The sequence below is a fragment of the Pristiophorus japonicus genome, chromosome 15 (genome assembly GCF_044704955.1).
Source record: "Pristiophorus japonicus isolate sPriJap1 chromosome 15, sPriJap1.hap1, whole genome shotgun sequence".
Taxonomy (NCBI): domain Eukaryota; kingdom Metazoa; phylum Chordata; class Chondrichthyes; family Pristiophoridae; genus Pristiophorus; species Pristiophorus japonicus.
Genome location: NC_091991.1, coordinates 116,096,214 through 116,108,885, shown reverse-complemented (window position 1 = coordinate 116,108,885; position 12,672 = coordinate 116,096,214). Strand labels below are relative to the sequence as shown.

General features: G+C 41.2%; 1 protein-coding gene across 2 annotated transcripts in view; it reads left to right on the top strand.

The window, feature by feature from the left end:
• Positions 1 to 12,672, top strand: part of ccnf (cyclin F) — a 49,717-nt gene that overhangs the window by 17,872 nt on the left and 19,173 nt on the right. For both annotated transcript variants that reach the window (XM_070900876.1, XM_070900875.1), the window contains exons 3-9: positions 2,899 to 3,005; positions 4,015 to 4,082; positions 5,538 to 5,731; positions 6,527 to 6,580; positions 7,191 to 7,295; positions 8,793 to 8,870; positions 12,193 to 12,344. In XM_070900876.1, coding sequence (XP_070756977.1) covers positions 2,899 to 3,005; positions 4,015 to 4,082; positions 5,538 to 5,731; positions 6,527 to 6,580; positions 7,191 to 7,295; positions 8,793 to 8,870; positions 12,193 to 12,344 — 758 coding nt within the window. The remainder of the gene's footprint in view (positions 1 to 2,898; positions 3,006 to 4,014; positions 4,083 to 5,537; positions 5,732 to 6,526; positions 6,581 to 7,190; positions 7,296 to 8,792; positions 8,871 to 12,192; positions 12,345 to 12,672) is intronic.

The window sequence follows — 12,672 nt, the reverse complement described above, 5'->3', positions numbered from 1 at the left end:
CCTATTACTGTCTCTTGACCTAATGATTTTTTCCATTCTTTAATTTCACCTTTAAGATCTTTAACTTCCGCTTCCAGCTTTTCAAGTTCAAGTTTTTTCTGTCGCAGCTGTGCGCAAACAGCTTGCAATTGATCCTTTGTACTGGTCAGTTCTCGATCATGTTGGGAATGCATTATAATTTCATTCCGCTTTCAGATCTGGCCCATAACCGCTAGAGACCATCTAGTTCGCTCTTTATTTTTCATACGGGTCGTTTTTCCCCAGACCCTTTTAATCTCGCCCAAGGACCATTGTCCTTTGGAGGTTCCGTACTTTGGTTCGATCTTAATACAAGTTTTAGATAAATTGAATTGTTGCTCTATGTATTCTTTCAAGTGTTCGAGAATTAAATCTAGCGAAACTTCATGTGGTGCCTGCCCACCTTTAACAGTTGTAGCCAATTCTTTGCTCTTATCTCCTGCTGCCATAATACTGATTTCTTTACTGGGGTCTCGAGTTGAAGGCTTTCCAGCCGATCAATAGGTCGGTGATTAATTAACTAACACACCGCCGAAGTTTAGACGTCTATGGGACCTCGAGCCGACTACCAACCGGAGGGTTCGCAAACCGGAGGCTTTCGGAATCGCGTAGGAGAGGCGAATTTAGACTTTTGACCGAGGTCTTTTATAAAGAGGAGTCTTTACCTCAGTATGTAGGTCCGATGTCCAAAATTCAGTTTCTTTCCTCAGCGATCCTGTTCGTGACGCCAAAATTGTTAGATCTCTTAATTTCCAATGAAATACGAACTCCGATTGTAATTTTAATGTCACTTTATTTCTTGGCAGACAGCAACAAGCTCTTGGCTTTAAGCCAGGTCTTTGTCCTTCTGAGACCACATGGTCAAAATGGCTGTACTTATACCTGGATCAATTTACAGAAAAGAACTCTCCTTTGACCTTATTGGCTCAATTAATAGTCTTTTAACCTTTTAATTGGCTCGCTACCCAAAGTCCTAAAATGTCAAGTTGATTGATGACTTAATGCAACATGCTGAACTGCATGTAGCAGCCTTGACTTGGTGGTCTGTGAATTTTCACAGTCTGTCTAAATGCAGCCGGTTTGAATTCTCTATCAGCCTGTTTCTGTGCTGTATATCCTATGTAATCCTAGGGTGAGGTCAAGTAGGTTTTTCTCCTTGTGTTGGTGTTCTCACCATTTGCTGCAGTCCCAGTCTGACAGCTGTCTTTCAGGGCTTGGTCAGTAGTGCTCCCGAGCCACTGTTGATGAATGTTGAAGTCCCTCACCCAGTGTACATTCTGTGCCCTTGTTAACCTCAGTGCTTCTTCCAAGTGGTGTTCAACATGGAGAAGTACTGATTCATCTGTTGAGGGAGGGCGGTAGGTGGTAAGCAGCTGGAGGTTTCCTTATCCAGGCTTGACCTGAAGCCATGGGTTCTGGAGTCAATTTTGAAGACTTTCAGGACCATTCCCTGCTGACTATACTATTGTACCGTCACCTCTGATGGGTCTGCCCTGGTAGTGGGACAGGACATACCTAGGATGGTGATTTAAGGAGTCTAGGCCATTAGCTGAAAGATATGATTTTGAGAGTATGACTCTCAGGCTGTTGACTAGTCTGTGGGACAGTCCCAATTTTGGCACAAGTCCCAGATGTTGGTGAGGAGGACTTGGTAGGGTGGACTGGGCTGGGTGTGCTGTTGTCATGTCCGGGTGGTTCGTCCAGTTTTATTATTGTATTACTTAGTGGCTTGCTCGGCCGCTTCAGAGGGCAGTTAAGAGTCAACAATATTGCTGTGGGTCTCGAGTCACGTATAGACCAGATCAGGTAAGGATGGCAGATTTCCTTCCCTAAGGGACATTAGTAAATCAGATGGGTTTTTATGACAATCTGGTCGTTTCACGGTCACCGTTACTATACTAGTTTTTTTTAAATTCCAGATTTATTTAATTAACTGAATTTAAATTTCCCTGCTGCCGTGGTGGGATTTGAACTCTTGTCACTGGATCATTCGTCCAGTAACAACCGCTATGCTTCAGTTCCAGAGACTGCACTGTGTGCTTCCCAGTGCTACTGCAATGGCCTTGGTGATAAGTGCTCAAAATAATTGGACACTTGTACTTGTGATTCCAGAGAGTTCTCTGTTAAGCCACTCTGAATGATTGCAATTGCTGTGTTCAGGGGAAAAGAACCCTTGTCTAAAATAAAGTCAGTTGGTGTGCTTGCCTGTGTTTTAAGTGGGTTACAATTTTTTCCCAGCATTCTACGCACAAATATGGAAAAAGTAATGTTCGCCATAACAAAGGACCTGATGGCTACAATAAAATTCTTAATCTGACAACATCCTAATATCACCTTCAAGTCCTATTTCCTCGTTAAATTATACTGGAAGTTTTAGCAGTTCATTCTGATAAATTAATCATCACTTCCACACTTGCGTCTCCTCGCGTTCCTTCTCCGCCCTCCCTCTTGTTTTCCTCCCCAGACTTTGTCTAGTGCTCCTCTCTTTTTCTCTCCACACTGTTTCTACTCTCCTTCTCAATTATCCTTTTCACAGCCGATTAAATCCCAACATCCTGCGCCTGCATTTTGTTCACCAGCTGTGTGTTCAAACCACAACAGACATAGGACCTGATAGCGATAAACACACTGAGTACAATAAAACTCTCAAGCTGACAAGATCCTAATATCACCTTCAAGTCAAATTACAGACCTCATAATACCTGAAATTTCCACCCCTCACTGTTCTCTCTCACTAATCTGGGAAGTCCGGTGAGTACAAACAAAAACCATTGGAACTGCGCATGCGCAACTACTTTGTCGTTAGCAGCAATCGAGTCCTTTTTAAATGTAGATTGTGTAAGATGTTCACAGCTGCAATCTTGTACTCCTGTCTTTCAGGTGCACTCTCACTTCCGATACCTTGTAGATAATCACTCTAGTGTTTGGGCCCATGCAAACTTTCAGGAGATCTGGCCGTCTCCAGTAAATCGGTGGCTGTTTGAAAGGTACAGTTGTAAAATGCACTGTTGTTTCTACTTGTGTAATTTTCAGGGGCTCCGTGAACCTTAGTTTGCATGCTTGTCAACTGCGTCCTGTTGGGATGTTGGTTCCACCAGTGTAATTATTCCAGTCCACTTCTCTTTCATGTTGTATGTGCTTATTGCATCATTGGTTGCAGTTCCTTTTTAGTATAACTCTAATGTGCTAAATCAGCAAATATTCACTTGCTGACTATTTCCTCTGGTGCTAGGTGAATTTTGTCAATTTATCAGCCTAATGCTTTCAAGCACAAAAAGGTGGTGGATCCCCAACAAGATAGACTCTGCCTACACATGATCTGTCTTTAGGTGGATACTTTGATTTTCAATAAATCAGGCACTGTCTTTTTTCTGAATTCAAAGTCACCAAGTCAAATGATCTGATTCTAATTGTTTTAACACTATATTCATTCCCAATTTGTTGTATGAGTTATGTTGTTGAATTCCATTTTTAGCACAAAAGGCTGAATTATCAGGAATAAAATATTTTTTGGGCCTTCCAGAATCAGAGATTATCAAAATGGTTGTCTTTATTTGAATGTTCAATCACCACAAAACCTTTCCCTTTGATTTTTTTTTCCTAACTTGTCTATTGTCTGTTGCATTGCTCTTGTTACCTTCTCAGTCTCTCAAGAGCTAGGGTGCAGCTTCAAACAGGGAGTGTGGGACAGACCCTAACCAATAATGTATTTTTTTTTAATGGGTGAATTTCTTAAAGGTCCTGTGTCTTTGTGGTTCTTCTCTCCCTTTCCCTTCATAAAAGGATGAATGCTCAAAGAATGAGGAACATTATGAAATCATGTTGCTTGTGCTGATAACTTTGTTTATAAATGTGTGAATATAGACCTGTAACTGTTTTATTGAACCAACTAACTAGAGGCAAAATGTTTTTGAAAAAATAACTTTTCATTTGTTTTGACGGAAGGTGGGGGAAAGAAAAGCTTTGCTACAATCCTAATGAATCCCTCTGTTTTAGGGCTGCAGAAAGTGGAAATTTTGAGGCTGCAGTAAAGCTAGGGATAGCCTACCTCTATAATGAAGGACGTAAGTATTAATCCTGTCTTAAAATGCTTATTTAGAAACATTACACTAACAAAGGCACAAGAAAAGTCAAAAAAATTCTTAGAGGAAAGTTAGAATTTGGAATTCTCGGCCACAAACTTGTGAAGCAGGAGAGGTCCCAGCGGATTGGAAGACCACAAATGTAACGGTTTCATGGGAAATACTGTAAAATCACGTGTACTTGTTCATAGTTCTGATTTTCCCTTTCTTGCTTCTTGGCTCTGTCGATCTTGCGTTTCACTGATAAATCCATGTAGCACTGTCGATGATAGCCAATCGAATGTGGGATTGTTGCGAGTCTTTCTGGTGCAATAACTAGCTCCAGATCGAAACTTTCGATGGCATTCTCTACAATTTTAGCTTCTCTAGTTCCAGTAAATTTCCACTGATGAACACTCGTGAAAAATGTTATCCAGTTTGAGTACGAAAAATGAATTATGTTGCCTTTGGCTCCCGCAACTACGTGCATGCAGTCACTAACTCTAATCGATCTAGTACAGAGACCGTGATTGGCTGATTTTGCAGTACTGACAAATACAGCAGTTGTGATTGGTCATTTAAGGAACTCACAATTACGTCATCACTCTGGGTTTTGAAGAGATTTCTGTCTATTTTCTAATGAAAATTTCTGCAAAATGCTCTCTTGAAGATGGGGACATTGATTTTTGTGATAAGTGGTCCCAAAACTAATATTGATGTGAATATGAAGTACTTCCAGAGGGGACTACGGAACAGCATTTTTTTGAGACTCTGCCCACGGTCTACAACTTGTGGGAGTAAATTGCATATTCCATCTCCATTTTTTTTAATGTGTGCCATTCTTTTGTAATTCCTAATCATTTGAATAACTCAGTTATACAAAACATCAATAGGTCTGTACAAGCTTAACTAGTAGCATGAAGTGTAGTAGCTTTCAGATACAATTGTGCATATGATCTAAAAATTAAATTACTGCTTGGGTTGATGGTTCATAATGCACAAAAGCTAAATTTTAGCCTAGTGCAGCACATTGATGCAATGCAGTGCAAATTCTTCTCCTTTCCCAAGCTGCCTATGGTAGAAGTGCAGAGGACCAGTTGCTGTCATTGGTCATCTTGTGTCTGAGCTCGTTGCTAGTGGTAAGGGAAGACCTTCTAGATTGGAAAATAATGGAATCGAAGGTCAAAATTTGGTTTGTGTGTCGGGCTTTGATATTTGGTTTTATGCCCACTAAATTGGAGACTGATTTTTGCAATGGTGCAATTTAGAATACAGAACTGACAGCACTTACTCTTTGAAGTAAATGTTCGGATTGTAGATGGGTGCTTTATTCTTTTTAAATATGGATTTGAAATGAAATAATGTGGTACACTGAGCACTTTTTTAAATTCATGGATTAAAATGAGATGACTTCATGCTTTTTTTTTGATAATAAAAGTAATTGAGCCCTTTTTTCAGTTTCTGTTTCTGATGAAGGCCGTGCTGAAGTGAATGGACTGAAGGCCTCCCATTTCTTCAGTCTAGCGGAAAGTCTAAATGTTGGTGCTAACCCCTTTGTTTGGCTATTCATTAGACCACCCTGGTCTCTGACTGGGAGTTGCTGTAAGGCAGTTGTCTATGATAGTTTAAAGAACGAATGCCAGTTGCAATCTGTAAGTATATTTAATATTGTCTTCTTGATCAATTTTATCTGTGTTGTAATCTGTTCTTGCTGCATTGTCCTATATTTTGGGATCTGTATTAATAAACGTTGCTCTAACTGTTCATTTGTTTTCTTCTGGGAAATCTTCACAGTATCTAGTCAGGTCGAGTTTTCTAGCTTTTAAATAGCCAAATGGGTTGATTTACAATTCTCCATCCATCTCTACAAGTCTTACATCATTTCTTTCTGTGCTTTTGTTATATTTAATTCCATGTAGCAATAGGGGAAAGTGATCATAGTACTAGATCTAAACCCAGTGAGTTTAAATCCTACCTTCTGCATATGTGACTCCAATCCCACACTGTGGTTGATGCATACAAGGCAAGTAGGAATGGGCAATAAATAATTGCCTCATCAGTGTGTCTCATCCCAAGAACAAAACATTGTTCACTTAGCATGTTTTATCTATCCAGGGTGTCCCAAAGTGCTTTGTAGCACATGAGTTCCTTTTTTTAAATTGAAGGATTTTAAATGGAGTGTAGGAGCAGATGGACTTGGGTATGTAGTTGCACATATTTCTTTGGACCTACTTAATCTGCAACGTAACATTTGATGGGAATTGGAATGCCTTGCTGACTAAGAACTGACTTGTGTAAAAGAACAGATGTCGAAATAAGACCTTCCCTTTGATAGAATAGCCTTGTTACTATTCAAGGAACATATTGAGCCCATGCACTGAATTCTTTGTAATAAAACTTGGTAGATTTTTTCCACCTCTTAACTTTTGGTGTTCCTCTTTTTCTAGGCTAAGAAGGCGTCCCTAACTTACTGTTTAGCCAAAATTCTCAGTCTCTTTGAGGTTGGTATTGTGGTAATTAAACTTGGAATCACATTTAATCCTACTTCCACTTCCATAACATCGCCCATTTCCTGCCTTGGCTCATTTGCTGCTGAAATCTTCATCTATGTCTTTGTTAACTCTAGACTCAAATATTCCAATGCTCTCCTGGCCAGCCTTTCGCCTTGTACCCTCTGTAAACTTAAGCTCATCCAAGCACTCCCAAATTCTCATCCATGTTTTCAAATCGCTCCATAGCTTTGCCTCTCTCTATCTATCTCTGTAACCTCTTCCAACACTACAATCCTCAGATCTCTGCGCTTCTCCAGTTCTGGTCTCGTGCGCATCCCCGATTTTTATTCGCTCCACCATGCCTTCAGTTGCTTAGACCTTGAGCTCTGGAATTTCCTCTGTAAACCTCCCTGTACCTCTCCCTCTCCTTCAAGACGCTCCTTAAAATCTAACCTTTTTGACCAAGCTTTTGGTCACTTGTCCTGATGTCTCCTGTGGATGTCAAATTTTGTTAATCGCCCCTTTGATGCGCCTTGGGACGTTTTTACTATGTTAAAGGTGCTATATAATTGTGTTAAGATTTGAATTTTTAATGAACTGAGTTTTTACTTCAATTTAGGATGATGAGAAACAGAAGCAGGCTGTATCAATGTTTGAAGAATCGTCCAGTCATGGATGTTTACCAAGCTCTTACTACTTGTGGGAGACAAACCAGAAAGAAGCAGTAAGTTTAGATTTACTATTTTTGAGACTTCTGAAACATTCTTTGTTATTTTAGTATCCAGCATGTACTGAGAATTTGCCAGAAAGTTCTAAAATATGGTTCAATAATCCTTTAAGACTCCTATTGACCTTTGAAGAAAAGAGCTGTTTTGGTTCTGTAGGTAAGCTTTGCTTGAGGTCTCCAGTAAGCTATTGGTATACAGAGTGAAGCTAAACAGGTAACTGGTGCCAACTTGGATTGCCATAAAAGGCTGTGTGTACACTATTGGTTGTTTTTGGTGCTTGTACCATCTGCCTGCTGTATAATTTTTAGTACTGGTGGGCTGCTTGCTAATGCTGTTTGAGCTTTAGACTGGGCAATACCTGAAGAAACTGGAGCTTGTGCTGGTGCAGGTGGATGTTGACTTCTTGTTCTTGACTGACAATAGGGCTGGCATTCACCAGGTGCCTTCAAGTGTCAACCAGTCCTTCCCTTTGACTTGAGGTACACTTATTGACTGCCTCCTGGGGACAGCACATATGCCCAAGCATATATGCCTTGTTGGAGGGCAAGCTTACTAACCTACCGGATTTGCTTTTTAATTTTTCCGTGCTATTGGTGCAGCTGTTGCATGTGCCTGACGTGCTACCGAATCAGAGACAGAGCCTTGTGAATAAGGATCCTCATTAGACTAGTGAACTTCCTGAGGGTGACGGCTCCTCTTTCTTCTCTTGGAATCTCCCAACACTCCGCCCCCTGTAATTGTCACATCTACCTTTTTAAGGAACTGGAGTGGTTGTACCACTTGAAGGATTGTAGTTTAGTGGCTAACTTGGTGTCTCCTGTGAATAAGCAGGTTGCTGAGGATCTGCAAATTAGTTGTATTACTCAATATTTTACAGCAGTTAAGAAATCCTAGAATTATGGCCCAATTTTGGATCTCTTGCCTCAGTATAACCAGCAGAATGTTTTCTCCGGTTTGGGTAGTTGCTTATCCACTTTCTGGCGAGTTCAACATTGTGGACCCCATTATATTCAGTGGAGCTGCCATGGGATGTGTAGGAATCCCCATCATTGATGCAGCCACAATAACTAGCAGCATGAACCTCTGGGTAAAATGCATTTTTAAAAAACAGCTACAAATTAAACCAATAGTACTGCAGAGATGATTGTGGATTAGACCACAACTTTCAATGTGTTGGATGAGTTCACATCTTCCATAACTTTAGAAAGTACTTTTTGTTTAAGAGTAGTAGTTTGAAGGTTAAATGGGCCACCGTGTGGAAACAAGTAAATCCTGAGGAACAGGAAAGGCTGGCTGTATTAAGAAATCGAAATTAAGCACTTTCCGACTTCTCTTTTATTTTTTAAGTTTTGTATCTTGGATCAGGCCCTCTTGACTGTTTCTACTTTTATGAAAGATTTGCTTAAATGGTGAAAGGTCTTTTGAGTCCTGTTCCCTATGCTAGCCTGAAATATTTCATACTATTCAATTTTTACAAATGACTTTTGTGTTAGGTGGCTGATCCTGGTAGGCATCTGCAAAGCCTTAGAAAACTCCGGGATTATGCAACAAAAGGATGCTGGGAAGCGCAGGTATGTGCAACAATAACAAAAACTTGATTTCCTTTACCTTAGCTGACCAGACCAATTGGTAAGTTTCATTTTAAATCCTCAATTGATACATGGATATTACAGTGGGATTCAACAATGTTGGAAGGATGGTTTCATTTGCAGAATTACTGCTTGGGGTTAATAACCCGTAACATAGAAATCTGGCATTCTATTGCCTGATTAACTTCTGTTCTGCTGTGTAGGATGAGCCGGGTAGGAAGGAAAGAAGGCTTAATACCTGGGTCTTTATACCCATCTAGTAAAGAATATTACACTCTCCAATGGTGATGGGTATCTCCATACTCCTTTCTTTTTGACAGTCTTTTCCAGCCAAATCTGGGTTTGGAAACCTTTGGTACACTCAAGTGTGGGAGAACTCTGCAACGGGTGTACTAGGTATGGATGGCAGGACTGCAGCATTGGCTATGAAATTTGTATCTGATTTAGAGTGATTGATGGAGTTTCTCCTTTCACAGTGAGAGCCTGTTTGGGTAGAAAGTTAGACATTTCTGGAAAACTTCAAGCACGAACAGTGTGATTCTGGAAATGTGCAGTCTAAGTGAGCACCTTGGCTGGCCAGTTCTACTTCCAGAAAAGGAGCTGTTGCCTCTGCCATCTGATTTTTGAGCTATGCCACAAGCTGTACCGTTGGAGGGTCTCTGGTAGAGTGGTTCACTGAATGAAGTGGTCTATTCAGATGTGTGGGTGGATACTGAGGTGGCATTGTCCCATCCGTTTCATGGCAACTGAGTTGAGCAGGTAACTTTTTTGGGACAGTCTGAGGATTTTCAAGCTGTTGAATGTACTAAGCAGAAAGATAGTAGAAACATAGAAATCTACAGTGCAGAAGGAGGCCATTTCAGCCCATCGTGTCTGCGCCGGCTGATAAAGAGCCACACGGCCCTCAGTCAGCAGCCCTGAAGGTTATATATAAACCAATGAACAATGGCGGAAAGGTAAAGAGCACCCAGCCCAACCAGTCCACCCCACACAACTGCGACACCCCTTGCACCAAAACATTCGACACACCACCCCAACCAGAGCCGTCTGATCTCCTGGGAGAGGCAAAACCCAGACCAATTGGAGAAAAGAAATCTGGGAAAATTACTCTCCGACCCATCCAAGCGATCGAAACTAGTCCAGGAGATCAACTTGACCGCATTCGATTCCCTGCAGTACTTACCATCGTATTTGCACCAGCCAACGCGGTTATCCAGTCTAATCCCACTGACCAGTTTTAGGTCACTTTAAGTGGCCATCCAAACACCATTTTTAAATGTGGTGAGGGTTTCTGCATCCACGCTCTTCAAGGCTGAGTTCCAGACCCCCACAACCCTCTGCGTGAAGAAGCCTCCCCTCAAATCCCGTCTGAACCTTCCACCAACCACCTTAAAACTATGCCCCCTCATAATTGACCCCTCCACAAAGGGAAATAGGCCCTTGCTTATCCACTATATCCAGGCCTCTCAAAATTTTGTACACCTCAAATGAGGTCTCCTCTCACCCTCGGTTCCAATGAGACCAAACCCAGCCTATCCAATCTGTCCTCATAGCTAAGATTCTCCATTCCAGGCAGCATCCTAGTAAATTTCCTCTGCACCCTCTCTAATGCAATAACGTCCTTCCTATAATACGGTGACCAGAACTGCACGCAGTACTCCAGCTGTGGCCTAACCAGAGTATTATACAATTTAAGCATAACCTCCCTGCTCTTGTATTCTATGCCTCGGCCAATAAAGGCAAGCATTCCGTATGCCTTATTAACCACCTTATCCACCTGGCTTGCTACTTTCAGGGATCTTTTGGACAAGCACTCCAAGATCCCTTTGTTCATCTACACTTTTAAGTGGCCTACCGCTTAATGTATATACCCTTTCCTTATTAGCCCTCCCAAAGTGCATTACCTTGCGCTTCTCTGAATTAAATTCCATTTGCCACTGCTCTGCCCACTTGACCAGTAGATTGATATCCTCCTGCAGTTCATGACTTTCCTCTTCATTATCAACCATACAAGCCAATTTTAGTGTCCTCTGCAAACTTCTTAATCATACTCCCTATATTCAAATCTAGATCATTGATATATACCACAAAAAACAAGGGACCCATTACTGAGCCCTGCAGAACCCCACTGGAAACATCCTCCCAGTCACAAAAACATCTGTCAACCATTACCCTTTGCTTCCTACCTCGAAGCCAATTTTGGATCCAACTAGCCACTTTGCCCTGGATGCCATGGGCTTTAACCTTCGTGACTAGTGTACCATGTGGGACCTTATCAAAAGCTTTGCTAAAGTCCATGTACACTACATCGTACACACTACCCTCATCGATCCTCTTGGTTACCTCCTCAAAAAATTCAATCAGGTTAGTCAAACACAATCTTCCCTTAACAAATCTGTGCTGACTGTCCCTAATTAATCCTTGCCTTTCCAAATGTAGATTTAACCTGTCTTTCAGGATTTTTTCCAATAATTTTCCCACCACTGAGGTTAGGCTGACAGGCCTGTAATTACTCAGCCTATCCCTTTCTCTCTTCTTAAACAAGGGTACTACATTAGCATTCCTCCAGTCCTCTGACACCATGCCTAAATCCAAAGAGGACTGCAAAATGATAGTCAAGGCCTCTGCTATTTCCTCTTTTATTCGCTCAACAACCTGGGATGCATTTCATCCGGGCCTGGGGACGAATCTACTTTCAAAGCCGCTAAACCCCTTTATACCTCCTCTCACTGTTCATTTCATCCAGAATTTCACACTCCTTGATGGCAAATACACAAGCTGTCCTTTAAAGACTCTACCAGACCTAAAACTTGAGGGTTCTTATTTTTGTTACTTAGCAGTTCCAACAATTATCAGATTTTTGCTCATTCTGGATCTCTGCCTTGATCACCAATCTAAAGGAAAAGTTCAAGGGACTCATCCTGCTGATCATCCAGACAGTATGACCAGGTGTCTGGTCAACTGCAGTTGATCCAAAAGGATAAGTGGTATGCACTACCAGAGTTGTTGATGGAAGCAGAGACCATGTCAACATTTAAGAATAGATTAGATTGATGGTTGATATGAATGGATATGGGAACAGTGGCGTGTGGAATCAAGACTACTGCTCTTGTAGAGGATAAATTCCAACGCAGACTGGTTGGGCCCAGCGGCCTATTTCTTTTACTCCAACAGATGTTGGAGGGATTACATCTGACTTTGTTCTAGTAGCTGTGTTTAGAAAAATTGAGGGTATGTCTCCTGCCTTGCAAATAGTCTTGAGATTATACTTTAATGTTTTTTGAATCATGTTTATATTTTTTAGGTGTCATTAGCAAAAGCCTGTGGAAGTGCCAGCCTGTTGGGTATGAAGTCTAAAGCTTCGAAAGCGCTTGTGGCCCAAGTTTTTCAGTCTTCCCATCCTTCCTGCAAACAGAACATGTTCAAAGTGCAAAAGGGAATGAATGACACAATGAGGTAAATGCGCAAATATTTTCATCTAATAATTTATTGATGGGAACTGTGCATAGAATTGGATCTGAAATCTTCTGTCCGAGGGCTGATCTAAAGTTGCACAGAAACTAGTCAATTATGCTCCACTTGATCAAAAAATTATGTAGCACTTCATGAATTTGCATCTAATTGAGGTGTTGAAAATGCTAAATGGATTTGATAGGGTAGATACAGAGAAACTATTGCCTTTAGTGGGGCAATCTAGAACAAGGGCAAAATCTTAAAATTAGAGCTAGGCCATTCAGGAGTGCAAATCAGGAAGCACTTTCACCAAAGGGTAGTGGGAATCTGG